Raw genomic sequence first — 23,902 nt, 5'->3', positions numbered from 1 at the left:
TGAGTAAAGAAATACCCCCTCGTGTTTCCCCTAAACTTCTGCCCCCTAACTCTCAAATCATGTCCTCTAGTTTGAATCTCCCCTACTCTCAATGGAAACAGCCTGTTCACGTCAACTCTATCTATCCCTCTCAAAATTTTAAATACCTCGATCAAATCCCCCCTCAACCTTCTACGCTCCAATGAATAGAGACCTAACTTGTTCAACCTTTCTCTGTAACTTAATTGCTGAAACCCAGGTAACATCCTAGTAAATCGTCTCTGCACTCTCTCTAATTTATTGATATCTTTCCTATAATTCGGTGACCAGAACTGCACATAATATTCCAAATTTGGCCTTACCAATGCCTTGTACAACTTTAGCATTACATCCCAACTTCTGTACTCAATGCTTTGATTTATAAAGGCCAGCGTTCCAAAAGCCCTCTTCACCACCCTATCTACATGAGACTCCACTTTCAGGGAACTATGCACAGTTATTCCTAGATCTCTCTGTCCCTCTGCATTCCTCAATGCCCTACCATTTACTCTGTATGTTCTATTTGGATTATTCCTGCCAAAATGTAGAACCTCACACTTCTCAGCATTAAACTCCATCTGCCAACGTTCAGCCCATTCTTCTAACCGGCATAAATCTCCCTGCAAGCTTTGAAAATCCACCTCATTATCCACAACACCTCCTACCTTAGTATCATCGGCATACTTACTAATCCAATTTACCACCCCATCATCCAGATCGTTTATGTATATTACAAACAACATTGGGCCCAAAACAGATCCCTGAGGCACCCCGCTAGTCACCGGCCTCCATCCCGATAAACAATTATCCACCAATACTCTCTGGCACCTCCCATCTAGCCACTGTTGAATCCATTTACTCCAGCATTAACACCTAACGACTGAACCTTCTTAACTAACCTTTCATGTGGAACTTTGTCAAAGGCTTTGCTGAAGTCCATATAGACTACATCCACTGCCTTACCCTCGTCAACATTCCTCGTAACTTCTTCAAAAAATTCAATAAGGTTTGTCAAACATGACCTTCCATGCACAAATCCATGCTGGCTACTCCTAATCAGATCCTGTCTATCCAGATAATTATAAATACTATCTCTAAGAATACTTTCCATTAATTTACCCACCACTGATGTCAAACTGACAGGTCTATAATTGCTAGGCTTCCTTCTAGAACCCTTTTTAAACAATGGAACCACATGAGCAATACGCCAATCCTCCGGCACAATCCCCGTTTCTAATGACATATTAAAGATCTCCGTCAGAGCTCCTGCTATTTCTACACTTGGTGCTCCTAACTCTCTCCACAGAGGAGCCGTTTATGTGCAGTGAAGAGTGGTCAGCCTGAACCTTCTTGAAGTCAACAGGTATCGTTTTGATCCTATCCATGCTGAAACTCAAGTTGTTGTGTCCAAACCATTCTACCAGCTGCTCTTCCACCTCTCTGCATTCTCATCCTCATTGTTGGGGAGGACAACCACTCTTGTGTCATCAGCAAACTTGATGATTCAGTTTGAACTGGATCTGGCAGTACAGTCATGCGTAAGCTGCAGGCACAGTATGCAACCCTGTGGGTTTGGATGCACCTATGACGGATATGTAGATGTTTCTACCAACACTTTGGCCTTTCTGTCAAGAAGTCCAAGATCCAGTTACAGAGAGAAGTGTTGAGACCCAACGAGGACGGTTTACCCACTGGCTTCTGAGGGACAATCATGTTAAATGCCAAGCTGATAAACAGCATCCTGATGTATGAAGCACCATTTTCCAGGTGGGACAGGATGGATTGGAAGACAGAGGCTACAACACCATCAGTGGATCGATTTAAGCAATACCAAACCAGGAAGGATCCAATGTAGCAGGATGATGGGATTTAATGTGACCAGCGGCTAAAAGCTTCATGATAGTTAAAGTCACTGCCTCTGGGCAGAAGCCATTAAGGCAGGTTACTATTGCCCTCTTGGGCACTGGGATGACGGTGGCCACATTGAAGCCTGACGGGACACTGAACTACTCCAGAGAGATGTTAAAGATGTCTGTTAGAGCCTCTGTTAACTGGGCTGCACTGTTCCTCAGCACCCGACCAGATATCAGGACCCACAACTGTACGAGAATTGACTCTGACTCGTCAGCTGTGTTGAAAAAAGTGCCTGGTCCTCACCGGCACATTGTTTTCTGCATCAAACTGAGTGTAAAAAACATTCAGCCTATCAGGAAGGGAGGAATCATGCAGGATGGACTTGTAGTCTGTTATGTTCTAAATGCCTTATCACAAATGCCTCATGAAGCTGGTGTTACGGAAATAGTGGTATATTCTCTGTCCATACTCTCTTTTGCGTTCCTGATGGCGTAGGAAAGTGCAGATCTTGTTGACCTGAGAGCTATCTTTTCCCTCCATCTCTCACCCATGTTCAGATCTCTGCTGTCAGCCATGGCTTCTGACCTGCTCCTCACATAGCCATGTTTAGTAACAGTGACATCCTCAGTGTAGTCCTCCATATAGGCAGGCACCAATCTCCCATATTCATCGACATTAATGTGATGGTTGTAGGTAGCTGCCTCCCTGACTGTGTTCCAGCCCATGTTTTCAAAACAGTCCCTCAGTGCTGAGGTTGGTCCCTCTGGTGAGGTCTTTATCTCCCTTTGAACTGCTTGACGTGTTTAATCAGTGGTCTGCATACAGGAATTAGCATAACAGATAAGTGGTCAGATTATCCAAGGTGGAGGTGGGGAGCAGCTTTGTACGTGCCAGGGATGTTGGTAAGAGGAGAGGATTGTTGGGTGGCTTGGCTTGAAGGGCCGGAAAGACCTATTCCATGTTGTATGTCGTAAAACAATAAATATTAAACAAGCCAGATCTAAGGGGTTCTCGCCTCTGGTAGCAAAGTCAACATGCTGCCAAAGCAAGTCTGTGTTTAAGCAAGCGTGGTTCGACTCATCAGAAACAATAAAGAAATTATCGTGATGCGTGGCTTGGAGGTCTCTGATGACGTCACAGAGCTGACGCAGTGCTTACCCAGCATTAGCATGGGGGTGGGTGCGGGGCGATGTATACAGACAGAATCACAATAGCAGCGAACTCCCTCAGTAACTTGAAGGGCCTGCACTTCACTAGTAAGGATTCTAACAGAGACAAATGGTGGCTTGTCACCACCGAAGCCTTCACACACCAATTCCTATTAGTATAGATACACAGTACGCACCTCCAGTTCAGGTTTGCCAGATTTCGTGGGAATTCTGTCAGACCGAAAAGAGATCAAACCCTCTAGCTGGATGGCCCCTTCAGGGATGGTATCCTGGAGCCACATTCCCATCAGAATGAACATGCAGCTGTCTTTCTTTTCACGTTGATTCAGTCTCAGACGTAAGTAATCTAGTTTATTTTCAAGCGATTGAACGTTTGAAAGCGGGGAGTGTTGGTATGCAGGGTTTCAGCTTTAGTCTTGCATGAATACCAGTGTGCTTTCCACAGTACTGGTTGCTTGCACACCGCTTCCAACGCCTTCTCCACTGGGTGGCTGCAGCAGGCAATGACACAGTACTCAATAAACCTGTGCTGCAGAGCAGAAGTGCTATCCAGCAACTCACCAGTGAGGTAGACTAGCAGCACTTGGTGTTCTTAATATCCTGCAGTGCCTTGTGATCATAAGAAAGAACAATTACACCATTAGTTGGAGCCGGAGTGGCCGCTGCAACTGGGTGCACCGCCATCTTGCGCACAAAAAAAACTGTGCTGATGTTGGGTGAGACTAGAACAGGAGGTCATGGATTAAGAGTGAAATGTGAAATGTTTAAGGGGAGCATGACGGGGAGCTTCTTCATTCAAAGGGTAGTGCCATCGAAAGTGGTGGATGCAAGCTAGATTTCAATATTTAAGAGAAATTCGCATAGAGATATGGATGAATGGGGTATAGAAGGCCATGGTCCTGGTGCAGGTCGATTGGACTAGACAGAATAGTAGTTCAGCAGATGGGCTGAAAAACTTGTTTCTGTGCTCTAGTGTTCTATGTCTGGATGACTAATACATTCGGTAATCAAGCCTCCATAATGATCATGTGTAAAGAATTCCAAAGGTTCACCACCTTATGGGAAAAGAGATCTCTTCTCATCTCTGCCTTGAGCAGCCAACACTATTATTTTGAGGCTGTGACCATTGATTATAGACCCTCAGACACAAACGTCCTGTCTCATATTTGTGAAACTTCACAAGAATTTTGTTTGTTTCAACATGAGATCAGCTCACATTCTTCTAACCTCAAGAGATTTCAAGACAGCAGTTGGAAAATATAACTTCAAATAAGTAATTCTGGAATAAAAAGAACATGTATCGTTATTAGTGGCTGTGTAGCATGTTAGGCCTATTGTCGTTGGAGAGTAGAAGAATGAGAAGAGATTGTGTCTGTGTATCTGGTGGGATTGGCAGCCTGGGTGATGTTTCTATTGTGGAGGTCTCTGGAATTTGAGACTATTATGTTCAAATAACAAGTCACCAATGTGGGGTGGACAAAAGAAGGGGTTTTCTTCTTTTCAGGAGCTGTGTGTTCTCTACTGCAGAGAGTTGTGGAAGCAGTGCCATTAAATGGCTACAGATGAGAGTCATTTAAAGAAAGTGGAACTCAAGGGTATAGGACAGGACAAGATTTGAGCAACCGCGATTTTATTGGTTAGTGGAACAAGTTCAAGGTGTTGATCAGCCTGTCTCCTATTCAATGGTCTTACAAATTGTTATTAAGACCCAACAGATTCACTCAGGTCTTTCAGGTCCATCCTTACACAAGTACAGTACAGTATATCTGGTTGACATATAACTGCTTTCTGAATTCACCCCAGTTTGGTAATGACAATTGGCCTATTCCTACAAAATACACATCCCATGAATAGATGGATCCAAAAAAAAAATAGTGACATGGATAGAAACAGAGAATGAGGTGGATTGAGTGGAGAGCAGTGCAGTAGCATAGCGATTAACATAATTCTATTACAGTGCCAGCAGTAAGATCAGGTTTCGATTTCTGCCACTGTCTGTAAGGGGTTTGTACGTTCTCCCTGTGACCATGGGTGTTTCCTCTGGGTGCTACGGTTTACTGCACTCCCATGTTCCAAAGATGGAGGGGTTAGGATTAGGAAGTTGTAGGCATGCTATGCCACCATCAGGAGAGTGGTGACACTTGTAGGCCGCCCAACACAATCCTTGCTAATCTGATTGGAAGCAAATGACACTTTTCACCATGTGTTTCGAAGTACAGGTGATAAATAAAGGCAATCTCTAATCTTTATTAGATGCCCAATTGCCAGCATAGACTTGGTGGGTCAAAGGGTCTGTTTCAATACTGTACAACATCTTCATTTGTTCTTCTTCCCCACTTTTTTATCTTCTTGCAATTTTCTAAAATAGCTGGTGAAGAATATTTGGTTACTGTCTGCTGATTTCTGGAAATACAGTAAGTTCAAGTTTAACTGTTATTCAACTATACAGATAAATGCAGCCAAATGTTCCTCTGGGCCCAAGGTGCAAAACACAGTACAAACAGTCATACACAGCACACATAATTATGATAGCAGAAAAACAAAACAACTACAAAAGAAAATATAAAAAATATAGCTCATGATCTTGAACGTCATGGCCTGTGGATTGATGGTGCACAGATGTTGTCTGCAAAACAAGCTTGTAGCATTTCCTCATCTTGCACAAAAGCAGTCGCAGATGAATGCAGTCCAACTTGTCATCCACTATCTGAACGCTGGGGAGCAACAGCGACACGAGAGACCAGCGTGGAATCCAACAGCATGTATTCGGCTCTGGCATCTCCTTCTCTGGTGGCCGCCACAGATGAAATGAGGCATGAGGGCCTTGCCTATGCAACAACCAAAGCAAAGCAGCTCACCCACTGTGAGCCTCAAAATGAGCTGGTGAATCATACTCACTGTATTCTACATTACCAAAGTCCAACAGAGTCTTGCAGTCACAACAAAAGTTCAAAGTGCAAAGTAAAATTTATTATCAGAGTACATACATGTCACCACATACCACCCTGAGATTGTTCTTCCTGTGGGCATACTTAGCAAACCTGTAGAAGAGTAACTGTAAATGTCCAAGACAATCACCTACACTATCCATTAGATCTGTGTGCAGCCTCTGACATCTTCTTCCGTGGGTGTCTGAAGCAGACTACAACACAGTGTGCAACAAGTGTGGCTCCAACGCAATCCAGCACCTTGCAAGTGGGGTGGATCTGCAGAACTTAGTGTTCTTAGTATCCAGCAGTGCCTTCAGTCACGAAAAAGAACATAAGAAAGAGGAGCAGGTGTCGACCATCTGGCCCATCGAGCCCACTCCACCATTCAATGAGATCATGGCTGATCTGGCCATGGACTCACCTCCACCTACCTGCCTTTTCCCCATAACCCTTAATTCCACTACTATGCAAAAATCTATCCAACCTTGTCTTAAATATATTTACTGAGGTAGCCCCCTCTGCTTCATTCGTCAGAGAATTCCACAGATTCACCACTCTCTGAGAAAAGTAGTTCTTCCTCATCTCAGTCCTAAATCTACTCCCCCAAATCTTGAAGCTATGAAAAAGACATAAAAGACAAAAGTTACAGCTTTGTTTGGATCCAGAGAAGCCACTGTGTCTGAGAGTGCCGCCATTTTACCGGAATCCAATGCTATTTCTTACTGAAATAACATTGATGATATCGACTTGACCCACACTGACATGCAATTTTGGGCTATCTCAGCTGCAGCATTCTCCTGGAAGAGTCACTGATGACTCTTATTTCTAATTTGGACATTGATTCTGACTTTGGAGCTGGAATAATTCAGAATCTCATTTTTATTATTTGACTTTTTCTTACAGAACCAGGAGAGGACCAAAAGGGACGGAGCGCCAGCACTGAACCATTGCCAAAGGCGGAGAGCCGAGAGAAAGGGGCTCATGGTGCTTCAGGAGAACCAGTCAAATCTCAGGAATGGGATGGTAGCCCTGGACCACCAGCACCAGTGAGCAGTCGAATGGGAAGGTCCTCAGTTAGCCCAACTCTGTTAGCAGGGCACAACAGTTCAGACACCATACGTCAAGGTAACTGAATAATTGTCAAACCCAGTGCTCACCATTATACGAATCTAACTAAAGCAAATACAGGGAATGCTGGTAACAGCCAGAAGCTCAGGTAACACCTTACAGAGGGTAAAACGGAGTCAGCATTTCAGGTCAAGGATCATTTGTCTGAACTGGAAAAGTTGAGAAAACCTGCATGTTGTTTGGTTAAGGGGGGAGGGGAGAGTGGGAGAGGACTGTGATGGGGTGAAGTGAAGATTTAAAATAAATTGCTGTACGGGAGCATCCCTGGTGTAAGAAGCCTGAGGTAATGTTACAAGTAGATGAGCATCCATTAGAACTGGTCAATTTTGACACAATCAGGTAACACTGCCTCATCAACTCTTGAGATCTCCCATCGACTGTCACCAACCTCATAGTTCCCTTACTCTGTCCTGCTTGTTTCCACCTCCTACCCAAGATTCACAAGTTGACTGTGCTGGTAGACCCATTGTTTCTGCCAGCTCTTGCCCAACTGAACTCATGTCTCCCTAACCCAGCTCCATTCTATTCCCCTTAGTCAGTCCCTTCCCACCTACAATACATCCGTGACACTTCACATGCTCTTGATCTCCTCATTAACGTTCAATTTCCTGGGACTTGACCGCCACATTTTCATCACAAAAATCTAGTCCCTCTACAATTATATCCCCTATCAAGAAGGTCTTAAAGCTCTCCACTGTTTTCTCAACAACAGCCTAACCAGTTCCTCTTCACCATCACCCTCTTCAGTCTGGACTGAACTGGTCCTCACCCTCAACAATTTCTCATTCAGCTCCTCCCAATTTCTCCAAACACAATGGGTTGTCATGGGAACCTGCATGGGTCCCAGCTGTGCCTGCCTTTTCATTGGCTAACTGGACCAGTCCCTGTTCCAAGTCTTCATTGCTAATGCTCCACAACTTTTTTGGCGCAACATTAACAGCTGCATTAGTGCTGCTTCGTGCACCCATGCTTATCAATTTCATCAACTTTGCCTCCAACTTCCACCCTGCCCTTAAATTCACTTGGTCTATTTCAAACACCTTTGTCCCCTTTCTCGATCTCTCCATTTCCATCTCTGGAGACAAACTGTCTACATTTATCTTTTATAAACCTACCAAATTTATTTATTTGTTTATTGAGACACAGCACAGAATGGGCCCTTCTGGCCTTTTCAAGACGTACCACACAGAAATCCCTCATTTTAACACGAGCCTAATCATGGGACAATTTACAATAATGAATTAACCTACTAACCAGCACGTCTTTGGAATGTGTGAGGAAACCAGTGCACGCAGAGGAAACCCACACAGCCACAGGGAGAACGTACAGGCAGTGGGAATTGAACCCGAGTCGTCTGTACTGTAAAGCATTGTGCTAACCACTGCGCTACCGTGCCGCCCACGGGTTTTCCCATGGCCATCTTGACTACACCTCTCCACTCCCGGTCTCCTGTAATAATGCTAATGCCTTTTCTCAATTCCTTCATCTTCGCCACATCTGTTCCCAGGATGAGGCTTCTAACCTCCCTACCTTTTCCTACATCATCTCAACCATAATTTTTGATCTCCTTCATTTGCTTTAGTTCTGTGAATTAATACGTGGAGGCTTTTTGCCACAGCTTCACAAAATGTCATCGGCTAGAAGAGCCTGAGCTTATAGTTTCAAAGTTTGTGAGGGAAAAGTGTCACTGTTTTGTATCCATGAGGGTGAGTGTTTAATTGATAGCACATTTTTGGATGTGGCCACTCTTCAGTTCAAAGACATGCAGGCTGAGAGGGAAGCATAGGCTAGTATTTACTGAGACCTTGGCGGGTAGTTCACTCACTCACCAGTGAATACCAATGAGCCTGAGCCAAGACTTAGTACCAGAGGGTTGTTTAGCTGTAGAGGGGATGGAGAGGGGAGAAAGTTCAACACATCATTAATTACAAGAGATTCTGCAGTAAGAGAAGCAAACAGCCTCAGACATGATTCCAGTCTGGTATTTGTCTCCATAATGTCAGGGCCAAGGACATTGCAAAACTGCAGCAAAACCTTTTTGAGCGGAACAATAAACAGTTTCTTATCGATATTGCACTAGTGGCACAGTTAAATAATGGGTGAAGTCATGCAGCCAGACTTTGAAGTGTCAGGACCATGACAGCAGCAATTTCTGGATTATTTCCTCTGTTTTAGGAAAGAAAGTGTAGAATCTGGAGGGGAAAAAAAAAGACAAGTTTGTGGTTGGAGAGTCGGTGCTTTAATTTCTTCAGATGTCGGCACCAGTTCTGAGGGAGGTGAGACCAATACAGGTTGCTTAGAGCTGGAGCCGATGTTTTAGTTTGGATGTTTATCAGTGGTGTGGAGGACCAGATAACTTGAACCATTTGGGCACCAGTCAGTAGAATCGAAAATGCATGCAAAGGGTTACAAGCTATTGGGAGTGATCACTTACACTAGAGAATGAAATAGTACAGGATTACATTTGACCATACAAAGAGAGAACATAAGAAGGCCAAAGATTGGGTTTTGGCCCATTTTATAATTACACATTAAACAAAACTGAAGCTCAAAATGTTGCAAGTTTTCCTAATGCTATTTAGTGTTACTAACTTGTATTACTAGCAAAATATTGCTAATATTATTTCTGCTCCCAGCAGGAAACAGATTTTTGTTGAGACTTGATCAATATTTACAGTATACCAGAGTTCCAGTAGACAAGATTTGTCAAGAAAAAGACCATGAATGTCTCCTAAATATTCCTGATACACAATACTCAGGAAAGGCATGAAAGGGAAGAAAAAGATGAGAGAGGTAATATTAATCTAGGTGAACAGAACAGGGTTACATCAAGGTGAATAGCCTAATACTAAAGAGAGGACAACCTGGTGTAACAAAAGACAAAATCCATTTGGGTAAGGTTGAGAAACGATAGAGCCAATGTGCTATTGAACTTTCAGGAATGGTCTTTCTACCATCACCTAGCCTGAATGATACAGTGGAATTAACTTACAAGACACAAAACCTGTGGAGTACTGAAAATAGGTGAGGCAGATTCATTGAAATGAGAATTTTATATATAGTTGTAAGAAAAATAATTATAGGATATGATAAGAAGGGAGGGATTAGGATCAAGGCTACACTTACATAATGCTGGCACAGACTTGATGGACTGACTAGTCTAATTTTATATTATAACCTTCCTGTAACTCTACAACTCACCTGTTTCCACCCAGTTTGGTTAGAACAACCACACCCAGCCTGGGAAAAATAACAGGCTGGAACTTGAGGATTGCTTTTGATCAATACCTTCCTGTATTTTGTGTGTTTTTGTTTAGGTGTTGGGACGGTATGGAATACCCGCCTTTTGAGAAATATTGGCACTGAACAAAGGGATGTTTTTAGGTTTATTCCCTAGGCAATGGAACTCTGGGAATCTCTTAACAACTCCAGATAAGACAACAATTAACAAATAGGACCTCAGGGCTCATGGCAAGTATTAGCAAAATCTGGACATTATGAGCTTCAAAATATTCAAGCTAATTTTTATAACCTTGATGATATGTTTGTTTTAAGATTATATCTCTGTGCTAAACTTTGGTCTGTAAAACTTTCAAAAAAGTATGATATACAGTTATAGATAAATTCATGTATATGAATGCCTTCCTTCTGTTCGTTACCTTTGAAAGTTAAATGTTAATCCAGTAGAGTAGTCAGTAGGAGAAAGTGACCCCACTGATAGCCTAAGGGTCTGTTTCTATGCATGTATTTATCTGTGATTCTACCAGAAAATATTCGTGCAGTATTGGGAATTTCTGAGGTGTATTCATCACATGAATGTTTCCTTGGAATCACTTCTCCTTATTCAAAACTATTACTGTTCCCAGAGCTGGAGAGATCATTGGATGGAGTGGGGAATGAGGAGGTAAGCTAAATTTGGATGATTGGTCATGAATGGCAGAACAGGCGCAAGAAGCCAAAAGGCCCCTCCTGTTCCTAGTTTTTATATTTCTCTATTCTTCTACAACATGGGGTTAAAAATAGCTTAATTTCCTCTTTCACATTTGTAACCTTTCGATGTCAAGCCTTTGGAATGGGACATGGACCTTGAACCTTGAACCTCGTGAACACAGAGGCAGGAGTGAACCAGAGACGAGAAGAGAGACAGCATAAAGCAGCTTTCATCAACTGCAGTTGTGAGCACTCACTTCTTTTCTAATCCCTCTTTACTCTTACAGAGTCAAAGACGAGCTGCAAGCTGGGCCGATCTGCTTCAACTTCAGGTGTGCCTCCTCCATCAGTCAGCCCTCTCAGGCAGTCCAGCGAGCCGCAACAGAGCCAGGTACCATCGCTAGCCAGTCCAGAGTGACCTCATGGTTCAACATGCCAAAAACAAAAATTGTCACATGTCTGTCATTCATTGTATTGCCAGCTTGTCGCTGTCTCCCTCTGTGTCAATCATTGGCAGAAGTAGGTTTTCAAAAGGCAGGACACACTCTGTGGCACATCTTTCAGTCTTTCTTTTTTAGCAGAGAAAAAAAATCATCCTGTAATATCTGACTGTGAACAAGATGTATTCTACATACATAAATATATAGACTTTTCTGACTTCTTCATTGTTTTATGTGTGTTTTAGCAGATTTGTATATCTTTAAAATGAACAAATCTGATAAAAAATGTCTCCGATCTCTCTTTGCTGGTGTACATTTTTTTCTTCACTGTGTTGTCATAAAGACTTGCAGTGCTGTGCTGTTTTGTTGCTAACTTGTACATCTTTTAGTGCAGTCGATCTTCTTTGTTGTTGTTTCTTGGTCGTTTTGATGTGTGTCTATTCTTTTTGTGATCACATCACATTTTGTGTACATTGTCTTAATTAAAACTGCAATGGACATCTCACTAAAGGAGTTGGGAGCACTGAAAATTATTGTAATTAATATTTTGTTGGGTTACCTGTTAAAGGTCGTTAAATGGAAAATATTCCAGGAAACTGATGGGACTTCAATGAGAACAATATAATGAACAAACTCTTGGTTATTACAACACACATTCTGTGACTAAGTGTTCAAATATACTTTACTCACAAAAGCAAACATGATTTCAGAGCTGGCCTCTGGCCCCAAAGGTATTAGTAAAACTTTTAGCAAAGTTTATGAATCCATTTAGTAAAACAGTTTGTCTTATGCTTAAGACAACATTTGATATTATGAGATTCAATTATCTTAAACAATAATTAAAAATACAGGAACCCAAGTAACAATAATGTGATCTGATTGATTCAGTCACATTAAAAATTTTACAGTGTACTGTACTTACTGTAAAATGTCACATTTTTTGACATTTGATCTCTTTATAGTGAATGTTCAAGTTGAATATATGCACTTTGACAGTCAGGGATCAGATACAAATAGTGTTAGCAACCAATGCACAATCTTTTTTAATGTCCTTGTGACAACCCAAAGGCAGACACATACCCTGTAGGAATGAATATGACTGAGTTGAATTCAGTGGAAAATTATCATTTGGGCTTAAGAGGAAAATCTTTTAACTCCCTTTGATCAGTCATACAGTGCCAAAGTTTATAAATCGAAAAAATAGTCCATCCACTGGAGAATACATGGCAGAAACGGTAAGTAATCAAAATCATTTTGAAAGGAAATAAAGAAAGAGTGTTTGTTTATATTTTTAGAGATGATCATATACATGAAGGAACTTGCTCCTGGGGAGCTAACAACATTGAATCAATATGCCTCCTAAGTTTTAGGCATCCTTATAACTGACTTTCAGTCTTCTTATATTTCTTTCCACAAACTGTGATTGAATTACGTTTTGAAGTCTTTGTTCTCTTTGAATTTCCTTTTCATAAAACATCTATCAAGCTATCAGCAAAAGGGTTGGCAGCCTCAGTGTAAATGGAAATCTGGTGCTTTCTGTAGCATAAGCTAAAGTACCAGTTTTATGCTGAGGAGCAGGTGGAAAACCCCTCCCAGCACCTGATCAGGCTGAAAGAGTACAGCGGAGCACGGGAAAGAGAAGACTTTAAAATGGCCACTCAACTATCCTAACCAAGCAAGATGTTCAACCAAAGATTAATACCCAGTTTACAATGGACTCCTAGTTGCAACTTTAGAACTGAGCAAATTGGACACAAAACTAGAGCGGGTGGGGCACATCTATTGGTTTGATTAGGATCTGCAATGTACGCATAATTAATATATGCTTTACCAAAGTGGGCATGAGTGTATGCAAACTGACATTGCTTTGGAAATGTGAAGAGTAGCCAGTCATGGTACAGTGCTAATTTGGTGCCATTCTGAAGGCCTCTTCTACAGAAAAAACTTCCACTTACGCATGGCAGTGCAGATGATAAGCAATAGGAAAGATTCCATCATTATCCCTAATCCAATTTTCATAATCAGTAAAATTCCAGCTCAGGTGAAGAGTTTTATCCCAAAATATCACCTGTCCTTTTCCCACCTTTTATGTTGCCTAACCCTCTATCTTTTTGTGTGTTGCTCTCAATTCCGGCATCTGCAATCTTTCATGACTGTGGTAAAACTCCACCATGTTCAGAAATTCCAGTAGCTCATCTTCTGGCTCATTTTCACTCATTCCTGCTTTGCTCATAATGAGGGGAAATTAGTTTCTCTGCTCCCTTTAAATTGACTAGATCCTGGTGCCTGTGTACCTCACTAAATTGGAAAAATTGGATAGGCTGGTATTGCTTTGCTCTGGGATAAAGGCGGGTGGGCCATGACCTTATCAAACCACATGATGCATAGATAGGGTGGAGGACTCGTAAACAGGAGGACGTAGATTTAAGGTGAGAGCGGAAAGACTAAAAGGGAGCTTGAGGAGAGGTTTTCACATGGAGGGTGGTGAGTACATGGAATAAGCTGCCAAAGGAAGTGGTAGAGGCAGGTACAATCACTACAATTATTTGGACAGGTACGTGGATAAGAAAGGGTGGTTAAGGGGAATATGGACCAAACACAGGCAAATGGGACCAGCATGTTGACATAGAAGAGGTACGTGGCAGGGCGTGCTTCCATGCTGGATAGCTCTATGAACGACACTGAAGCCCCATTCTCATGTGCCCTTGGAATTCACTAGTTTGCTAGAAAAATGCAATTGGTTAGCATCTACTGTATAAAAAGGTGATTCAACAGCATGTTAAAATGTTAATAACATCAAACTATCCAGAATATCTGCCGGACCAGCATCTCCAAAATCTTAAGTCTCTCTGTTAAGAGGGTTTCTGTACACAAAAAGAACTGGATGATTTGACCAAATGGTTTCTATTCTTTTTAGGGTTGATTCAGTTGGAAATTCCTATGAAGAGTTGTATGGCAGCTACTGAAGGAAGTTTCTGACTTTAGAAACCACTTGTTCCTCAGACACAAATGCAACAATAGGGACATCTTTTTCAGGACAGTTGAGAGAAAAAAGGAGTCAGCATGAAAAGTAGAAAAATTGCAGGACAGGAGGCCTATTTTCTTCTGTGACAAACCATAAGAGGGACATCTGTACTTAAATAAAACATTTTGGAAATGGGAGCAGAAGCAGGACATTTGGCTCTTGAACCCAGCCTCACTATTTATTAGCATCATGGCTAATCTTCCATCTCAGCTGCATTTTCCAGTGTTACCTCCATTTCCATTAATATCCAATATTCTATTGATCCGTTTTCAATTAAATCAATGACAATAAAGATGCCTTCTCTTAAATCTCATATTTGTTGCAGCTACAATTGCAACTTCATTGCAGAGAAGCAACTGCATTGCAAGTGACTGCAAGCTAATCATGTTAATGATTTTCCTTCTGCTTATACATTTGATTCTGACCAGATTTTGTTGCAGCCTTTCTAGTTTGGCTTTTGACCGTTTCCCATTAGCTCTGTCTCTTCCAAGAGAGCTCCATTCACTTCTGCCGGACAATAAGAATAGCAGCACCTGGTTTGATGGAGTTTTCAAGTTTCCTCATAAGTACTACTCATCAATGGCTGCCTGCATATTTTCAGAGGAGTGCTGAATGTCAGCACATTCCTCCTCTATAACTTACAGTGTAAACATAAACTCTGAATCGTGCCGTGCAGGTCAACGTCTAGTGCATTGGTAACAATTATAAGATGTAGAATATAGAGCAGTACAGCATTGTTCAGCCCTTAGGTCCATTCACCTACTCCAAGAGCCATCTAACCCTTTCTCGGACATAGCCCTCTCCTTTTCTTTCATCCATGTGCCTATCTAAGATCTTCCAAATGTCCCTAATGTATCAGCCACCACCACCACCTCTGGCAGCACATTCCACTCACCCACCACTCCATATAAAAAACCCGCCTCTAACATCCCCTCTATACCTTCCTCCCAACACTTAAAGTCATGTCCCCTCATATTAACCATTTCCACCTGGGGAAATTGTCTCTGGCTGTCCACTTGATCTATGGATTTTTATCATTTTGTACATATCTATCAAAACACTTCTCATCCTCTTTCCCTCCACAGAGAAAAGCTTTAGTTCTTTCAAACTATCCTTATAAGACATGTTTTCCATATCCAGACAGCTTTTCAGTAAATCTCCTCTACACTCTCTCTAAAGCTTCCACATCCTTCCTATAATGAGGTGAGCACATTAGGTGAGACCAGAACTGAACTCAATATTATAGGTGTGGTCTACCCTGGGTTTTATAGAGGTGCAACATTCCCTCATGGCTCTTGAACGCAAATCCCTGATTGATGAAGGCCAACACATCATGTGCCTACTTAACTACCCTATCAACTTGTGGGGCAACTTTGAGGGATCTGTGGATGAGAACCACTAGATCGTTCTTTCCCTCCACAATTTTAGAATCCTGCCATTAACCCTGCCTTCTGCCTTCAAATTTGATCTTCCAAAGTGAATCACTTCACCCTTTTCTGAATTGAATTCCATCTGCCACTTCTCATCTAGGCTCTGCATATCGTCAATGCCCTTTTGTAACCTATGACAGCCTTCTACACTATCCACAACACTTGGTGTCATCTGCAAACTTTACCCTTTCACTTCCTCAACCAAGCTAATTACAAAAATAACAAAGGGCAGGAGTCCTAAAACAGCAACACCACTGGTCACCGACCTGCAGCCAGAATACGCTCGATCTACTACCACCCTCTGCCTTTGCTCAGCAAGCTAATTCTGAATCCATGTAGCACAGTTTTGATGGATTCTAAGCCTTTTGGCTTTCTGCATGAGCTTACCATGGGGAACTATTACTTGCTCAGGAATTCCTTCATGATCAGTAGCACCAAGCCTGATATATAGTCACAGTAGTACGTTGCACTCTTACTTCAGTGAAAAGAATGTGATAACAAAATGCAACATTACTATATAGTCTGACACCTATAATGACACCTGACATTACCGTATAGTCTGTTCAGCATTAGTGGTTGTGGAGGAAATCTTGGCAACGAAGACTTGGTCCTGTGGAGATCTGCTTTGCTAGTTGAGCTTGAGCCATTATGACACATCAATAGCTGACTAACTTCCAGGAAAAGTTATCCACATGGCTCATGGCTTTGATACAATTTCACACATGTGAGCTAAATGCAATGAATAAAAAACAGGCTGACAGATGACATATTAAAAATAGCTTTAAAACAAAACTTTCATTGTGTGGATTGTTTTGGAGAAGCCTGGCACAATTTGGATGTCAGGATGTGTGGTGGTCCTGATACATTAGTGCAGTGGTTAAGAACGTCTATCCAGAGCCCAGGGCTGTTGATCTGGAGTCATAAACTTCAATCCCACTATGGCAAGTAATAGTGGCATTTAAATTAAGCATTCCTGGAATAAAGAGGTTAGGTTAACTTATGCTTCTCCTCTTCAATGCAACTGGATCCAAATCAATTGGTAAGTGATAAAATAGCTGCTGCAATGTTATTTTGCTGCATTTAACACAGCGCCTGAAGCTTGTTCAGGCACATCTAACAGAGTTTTACTCTTGTGCTGATCTCACGACTGCCACGTTTATTGTGCAGCTTTCTTCTTGGAAAAGCTGCACACCTAATCTAATCACATCTTTCTGCGAACAACTTACAATTTAAAGTTTTTCCCTAAGAAACAACACACACCACCCAACGACACATCTGAAAAACCTCTCTGCACAGCCGAGGGTGACAAATTCCATAAGATCCTGCCCACTGAAGACACGGCTCATGGCAATTCCTTAGTTGCCATCGTGGGATTTGACAGTTCTGCACACTTCACACACACGTGAGCAACATACCTATTTATAAAGGCCCATTTGGCACATGACGTGGCTATATCCAGAACGCAGTATTTTATTAATATTGCACTGGAAAAAGCTTCTATATGCTTATTTTTTGTGCTTAGGTCCAACCTTATAGAGTCATAGAATCAGATAGCACAGAACTGGGCCCTTAAACCCATCATGTACCTGCCAACCATTAAGACTCATCTATACCAATCCCATTTTCCAGCTTTGGTCATTAGTCTTCTACATTCATCTAGATTCGTCTTAAGCATTGAAAATGGCTCTGCCTTCACAAGCCCCTAGAACGTGTACATAGGATTTCAGCTAACTTCTGGATGAAAAGATTCTTTCATTTAGTCCCTCTAAGCCTGTTAACCCTTACCTTGCATGAAATGATGCCAACACGTCAAGCCCGGACTTCTCAACTCCTCTGCTCAAGTACCTTGGTCAACAGCTGCTGACCACTGCTCCCTCCGTCTGAACTTAACCCAGTCCTCAGATCTCACCATCACCCTTCCACCTCATAACCACCCTGTTCCCCAGTCACCCATCTCCCAAGGTCCAACACTAACCTACCCCACTCAGAATCATTGATTACCCTTCATAAATCCACAGCCAACTATTTTCACATCTCACCCAAAATTGCAGGACCTGATGCCCTAATAATTTCCCCATCACATCACTCACCTCTGTACCTCAACCCACAAACAAAACTGTTGAATCAAATTTCCTCTGGTCAACAACCATCTTCCCCTTCCTGCCCTTCCAGTCATCACCGCTGGCATATGCATTGAGGCTATGATTTGTCCAGAGAATGTAGAAACTACCAGGTATATACAGCAGAAAATATAGACTGTAAGACCATAAAATACAGGACCAGAATTAGGCCATTAGAGCCAACAAGTCTGCTCCACCATTTCATCATGGCTGATCCAATGTTCCTCTCAGGCCCAATCTCTTACCTTCTCCCTATATCCCTTCGTGTTCTGACCAAGCAAGAATCTATCAACCTCTGCCTTAAATATACATAAAGACTTGGCCTCCACAACCACCTGTGGCAGTGAATTCCACAGATTCACCACTACCTGGCCAAAGAAATTCCTACTCATCTCCGTTCTAAAAGGATGCCCCTCTGTTCTGAGGCTGCGCCGTCTGGTCTTAAACGCTCCAACCATAGGAAACATCTGCTCCACACCCATTCTATCAAGCCCTTTCACCACTTGATAGGTTTCAATTAGGTCATCCCTCATTCTTCTGAATTCCATTGAGTATAGGCCCAGAGCCATCAAAGGGCCTTCCTTTGACAAGCTGTTTAATCCTGGAATCATTTGAACCCTCACCAGTTTCAGCACGTTCTTTCTAAGATAAGGGGCCCACAACTGCCTACAATACTCCAAGTGAGGCCACACCAGTGCTTTATAAAGTCTCAACATTACATCCTTGCTTTTATATTCTAGTCCTCTCGAAAATCATGCTAATATCGCATTTGCCTGCTTCACCACAGACCCAACCTGCAAAATTAATCTTTAAGGAATCCTGCACAAGGACTCCCAAATCCCTTTGTACCTCAGATTTTTATTTTTTATTTCTCCACTTAGAAAATAGTCAACCTTTTCATTTCTCCTACCAAAGTGCATGAGCATACACTTCCCAACACAGTATTCCATCTGCCACATATTTGCCCATTTTCCTAATCTGTCTGAGTCCCTCTGTACCCTCTCTACTTCCTCAAAGCTACCTGTCCCTCCTCCTATATTCACACATTCACAACAAAGCCATTAATTCCATCACCCAAATTATTAACATATAATGTAAACAGTATCAGTCCCAACACAGACACCAACGAAACACCACTGGTCACTGGCAGCCAAACAGAAAAGGCTTCCTTATTCCCCCTCTTTGCCTCCTGCCAATAAGCCACTGCTTTATCCATGCTAGAATCTTTCCTGTAATAATACCATAGGCACATAGCTTGCCAAGTGCCTCATGTGTGGGATCTTGTCAAAGGCTTTATGAAAATCCAAGTACACTAATCAACCAAATCTCCTTTGTCTACCCTGCTTGTTATTTAGACCATAAGACCATAAGACATAGAAGCAGAATTAGGTCATTCAGCCCATTGAATCTGCTCCACTATTCCATCATGGCTAATCCCAGATCCCATTCAACCCCATATACCTGCCTTCTCCCCATATCCTTTGATGTGCTGACCGATCAGGAAACTATCAACTTCTGCCTTAAATATACCCTCAGACAGCCTCCACTGCAGTATATGGTGGAACATTCCACGGATTCACTACTGTCTGGCTAAAAAAATTCCTCCTTACCTCTGTTATAAAAGGGTGCCCCCTCAATTTTGAGGCTATGCCCTGGATACCCCAACTATAGGAAATACCCTCTCCGCATATACCCTATCAAGTCCTTTCAACATCTGGTAAGTTTTAATGAGATCCACCCCATATTCTTCTAAATTCCATTGAGTACAGGCCCAGAGGTACCAATCACTCCTCATATGTTAACCCCTTCATTCCTGGAATCATCCTTGTGAACCTCCGCTGGACGCTCTCCAAAGCCAACACATCCTCTCTGAGATATGAAGCCCAAAACTGCTGACAACACTCCAAGTGCAGCCTGAGTAGTATCATATAAATCCTCAGCATTATCTCCTTGCTTTTATATTCTATTCCCCTTGAAATAAATGGCAACATTGCATTTGCCTTCTTTACCACAGACTCAACCTGCAAACTAACCTTCTGGGAGTCTTGCACGAGGACTCCTAAGTCCCTCTGCACCTCTGATGTTTGAACCCTCTCCCCATTCAGCTATTAGTCCACACTATTGTTCTATTTCCCAACATTGTATTCCATCTGACACTTTTTTGCCCTTTCTTCCAGTCGTCTAGTTCCTGCAGGAATCGCATTGCTTTCTCCCCACTACCTACCCCTCCTCCTATCTTCATATCATCTGCAAACTTTGCCACAAAGCCATCAATTCCATCATTCAAATTATTGACAAACAATGTGAAAAGTAGTGGTCCCAATACTGACCCCTGAGAAACACCACTAGTCATCGGCAGCCAATCAGAAAAGGCTCCTTTTATTCCCACTCACTGCATCCTGCCGGTCACCCATTCCTCCATCCATGCCAATGTCTCTCCTGTAACACCAAAGAATTTATCAAATGCCTTCTGAAAATCCAAGCAATTGACATCCACTGCCTCTCCTTTGTCCACCCTGCTTGTTACTTCCTCAAAGAACTCGAACAGATTTGTCAGGCAAGATTTCCCTTTACAGAAACCATGCTGACTTTGACTTATTTTATCATTAGTCTCCAAGTACCCCGAAACCTCATGCTTAATAATAACTCCAACACTTTCCCAACCACTGGGGTTAGGCTAACTGGCCTATAATTTCCTTTCTTTTATCTTCTTCCTTCTTAAAGAGTGGAATGACATTTGCAATTGTCCAGTCCTCCGGAACTATTTCAGAATCAAGTGATTCTTGAAAGATCATTATTCCTGCTTCCACAATCTCTTCAGCCACCTCTATCAGAACCCTAGATTGTACGCCATCTGGTCCACCTTATCAACCTTCAGACCTTTCAGTTTCCCAAGAACCTTCTCCCCAGTAATGGTAACTTCACATATAGTATATCATGAATGAAAATATGCAGTCTTTTGTAATACATCAAAGGCACAGAATTATGGAATCATAGAGTATGAGAGTACATACACAGGCCTTTCTATGCTACCCTGCTCTCCTGCCAAGTCCCATTGACCTTCCATACATCCATTGTTCATGTACCTATCCTAACTTTTTTTAAACGTCACAATCAGACCCACATTTACTGCTTCCACTGGCAGCTCAATCCACACTCACACCACCCTCTAAGTGAAAAAGCTCCCCCTCAGATTCCCCATGAATAATTCGCCTTTCATCCTAAACCTTAGTTCTAGCCTCACCCAGCCTGAGGGGAATATTCGCCTTGTCTATACCCTTCACAACTTACATATCTCTATCAAATCTCCCTTCATTCTCCTGCACTCCAGGGAAAGAAGCCTCTACCAGTTCAACCTTCCTATATTCAAGTCCTGAATTCCCAATAACATTGTGTGAATTTTCTCTGCACTCTTTCAAGCTTATTGGTATCTTTGTTAGCAGAACTGCACACAATACTCCAAATTCAGCCTCACCAATGTCTTATACAACATCAACCTCACAATCCAACTCCTGTACTCAGTACCCTGATTTATGAAGGCCAATGGGCCCGAAGCCCTCTTTATGACCCTATCTGCCTGTGATGCATTAGGTCCTCAAAGCTTAAGTGCTGCCTAATATTAAGACGATGTGTCCACAGTCCATAGGTATAAGCTCATTAGATTGATTGGTATGGTATTATAATAGGGCTGTCTCATCACTAGACATTCAATGATTCCTGTGAAACCTCTGAATTATTACAATGATTTGTTTGGTCAGAGGCGTTTGTTAAGGAAAGAAATAGGCATCCTTGTCAGATTTGACTTTAGATCACCAAAGTGATTGACCTAACTGTGAGTGGGGAGGATGGGAGGTAATTAGGAGCAGACAATGAGTGCTGGCCTTTCCCTGTTTCATGCAGTTCCCATGAAAAAATGAGAAAGTGCTGCACAGCCTCACTAGCTTGAAGCCACAGCACTTGCCACCCAGCTGCAAAGTAAGTCACCATGAAGGGGGTACTGGGGGTGAGGGAATCACTTGTCCATGTCTTCTAGCCCTTTCCTGATAAAACATCAGTTTACTCCTCTGCACAGACACCGCCTGACCTGCTAGGTCTCTCCAGCATTTTGTGCATGTTGCCCTGGATTCCCAGCATCTGCAAGGGCTCTTGTGATGATTACTTGAGCAGTAATTATGCCCTCTGCTGCAAGTGATGGGTTATGGCATTTAACTCTGCTGACCTTGACCACTAAACTTCTCACCAAATCGCATAATATTCCTTGGGGCTTGAGTCTTGTCATTAACCTCCACAGCTCTCTCCTCCTTCTACCGGGAACAATTGTCTGGAGAGCCCATTGTTGAGCCCATGATCTTCTCCTCCTTCACCAAAGACTGCAGAACAGGATCCAGAAAACTGTGGAGCCTACCACCCTGCATGCCATGCCACTTTTCTCAATGGCTCAGGTTTTCCACATAAAACACTTCCTGGCGTCTGCTCCAACCACAGCCCATCTACACTGTATCATGTGCTAGTTTATTTCAGGCTCATTTGCTGTAACATATGCCCAACACCAATACTTTACTGGCATGAACACCTCAAAGCAATGAAAGATGCATCTAAAAATGTTTTACTCCTCTTTGCACTGCTCTGGAGCTCTCCAGAGACGAAAACAGTTGCCCCAGCTCAGCAATGCTATAATCATGCGTCAGTTTTAAAGGCCTCCTATTTCTGTGGTACCAAGATGAATGAATCAGAATCAGATTCAGGTTTAATGTGACTGGAGTATGTCAGTATGTCATATTTTTAAAAAACTATAAATTGCAATAAGTATATGTATTTTAAAAAATTAAATTAGTACAAAAAAGAGAGGGAAATAAGTAAGGTAGTATTCATGAATTCATTGTCCATTCAGAAATCTGATGGCAGAGAGGAAGAAGTTGTTCCTCAAATGTTAAGTATGTGCCTTCAGACTCATAAACCTCCCCTTAACAGTAGCATGGGAAGAAGTTATGTCCAGGATGATGGCAGTCCTTAGTGATGGATGCCACCTTTCTGAGGAATCGCTTTTCAAAGGTGTCCTTGATATTGAGAAGGCTAGTATCCATGATGGAGCTGGCTGAGATTACAACTTTCTGCAGCTTTTTCCAATCCTGTGCAGTGGCCCCTCCATACCAGATGGTGATGTAACCAGTTAGAATGCTCTCCACAGTACATTTGTAGAAACTTGTGAATGTCCTTGGTGACATATCAATTCTCCTCAAACTTCTAATCACATATAGCCACTGGCGTGCCTTCTTTATAATTGCATCAATATATTGGGCTCAGGATAGATCTTCAGAGATGTTGACACCCAGGAGACTGAAACTGCTCACCCTTTCCACTAGTGATCCCTGGACGAGGACAGGTGTGTGTTCCCTTGTCTTCCACTTCCTCTAGTCCATAATCAATTCCTTGCTTTTTTCTGTGATGTTTTGGGTTTTGAGAGATTAGAGCACTGGGCTAAGCATGTATTCTTGAGGCGTGCCAGTGTTGATTGTCATTGAGGAGGAGATGCTATTCCGAATCCACACAGACTGTTATCTCCCAGTGAGGAAGTCAAGGATCCAGTTGCAGAGGGAGGTACAGAGGCCCAGGTTTTGGAGCTTGTTGATTAGACCTGAGGGTATGATTGTGTTGAACGCTGAGCTGTAATCAATAAATAGCAGCCTGACGTAGGTGTTACTATTCACCAGGTAATTCAGCCTCTAAAAATCTAGGGTCCCACTATTCAAAGAAAGTTGACTAATGTTGTTTGGCAAAGTGTTCAAATTGGAAAGTGAAAACAGCTGATGTTACCCACATACTGACCTTACAAAAAGGTCACACCTTGTTTTCTCAAT

General features: G+C 42.3%; 1 protein-coding gene across 1 annotated transcript in view; it reads left to right on the top strand.

Moving 5' to 3' along the window:
• The window catches only part of nyap2a (neuronal tyrosine-phosphorylated phosphoinositide-3-kinase adaptor 2a), a 198,647-nt gene that overhangs the window by 133,903 nt on the left and 40,842 nt on the right, over positions 1-23,902 (top strand). The window contains exons 4-6 of the mRNA XM_059963176.1: positions 6,875-7,096; positions 11,317-11,420; positions 12,038-12,040. Of these exons, the coding sequence (XP_059819159.1) occupies positions 6,875-7,096; positions 11,317-11,420; positions 12,038-12,040 (329 nt within the window). The remainder of the gene's footprint in view (positions 1-6,874; positions 7,097-11,316; positions 11,421-12,037; positions 12,041-23,902) is intronic.

Source organism: Hypanus sabinus, chromosome 2 (assembly GCF_030144855.1).
Source record: "Hypanus sabinus isolate sHypSab1 chromosome 2, sHypSab1.hap1, whole genome shotgun sequence".
NCBI lineage: Eukaryota > Metazoa > Chordata > Chondrichthyes > Myliobatiformes > Dasyatidae > Hypanus > Hypanus sabinus.
The sequence above is the reverse complement of the archived record's forward strand: the minus strand, read 5'-3'. Positions and strand labels throughout refer to the sequence as shown.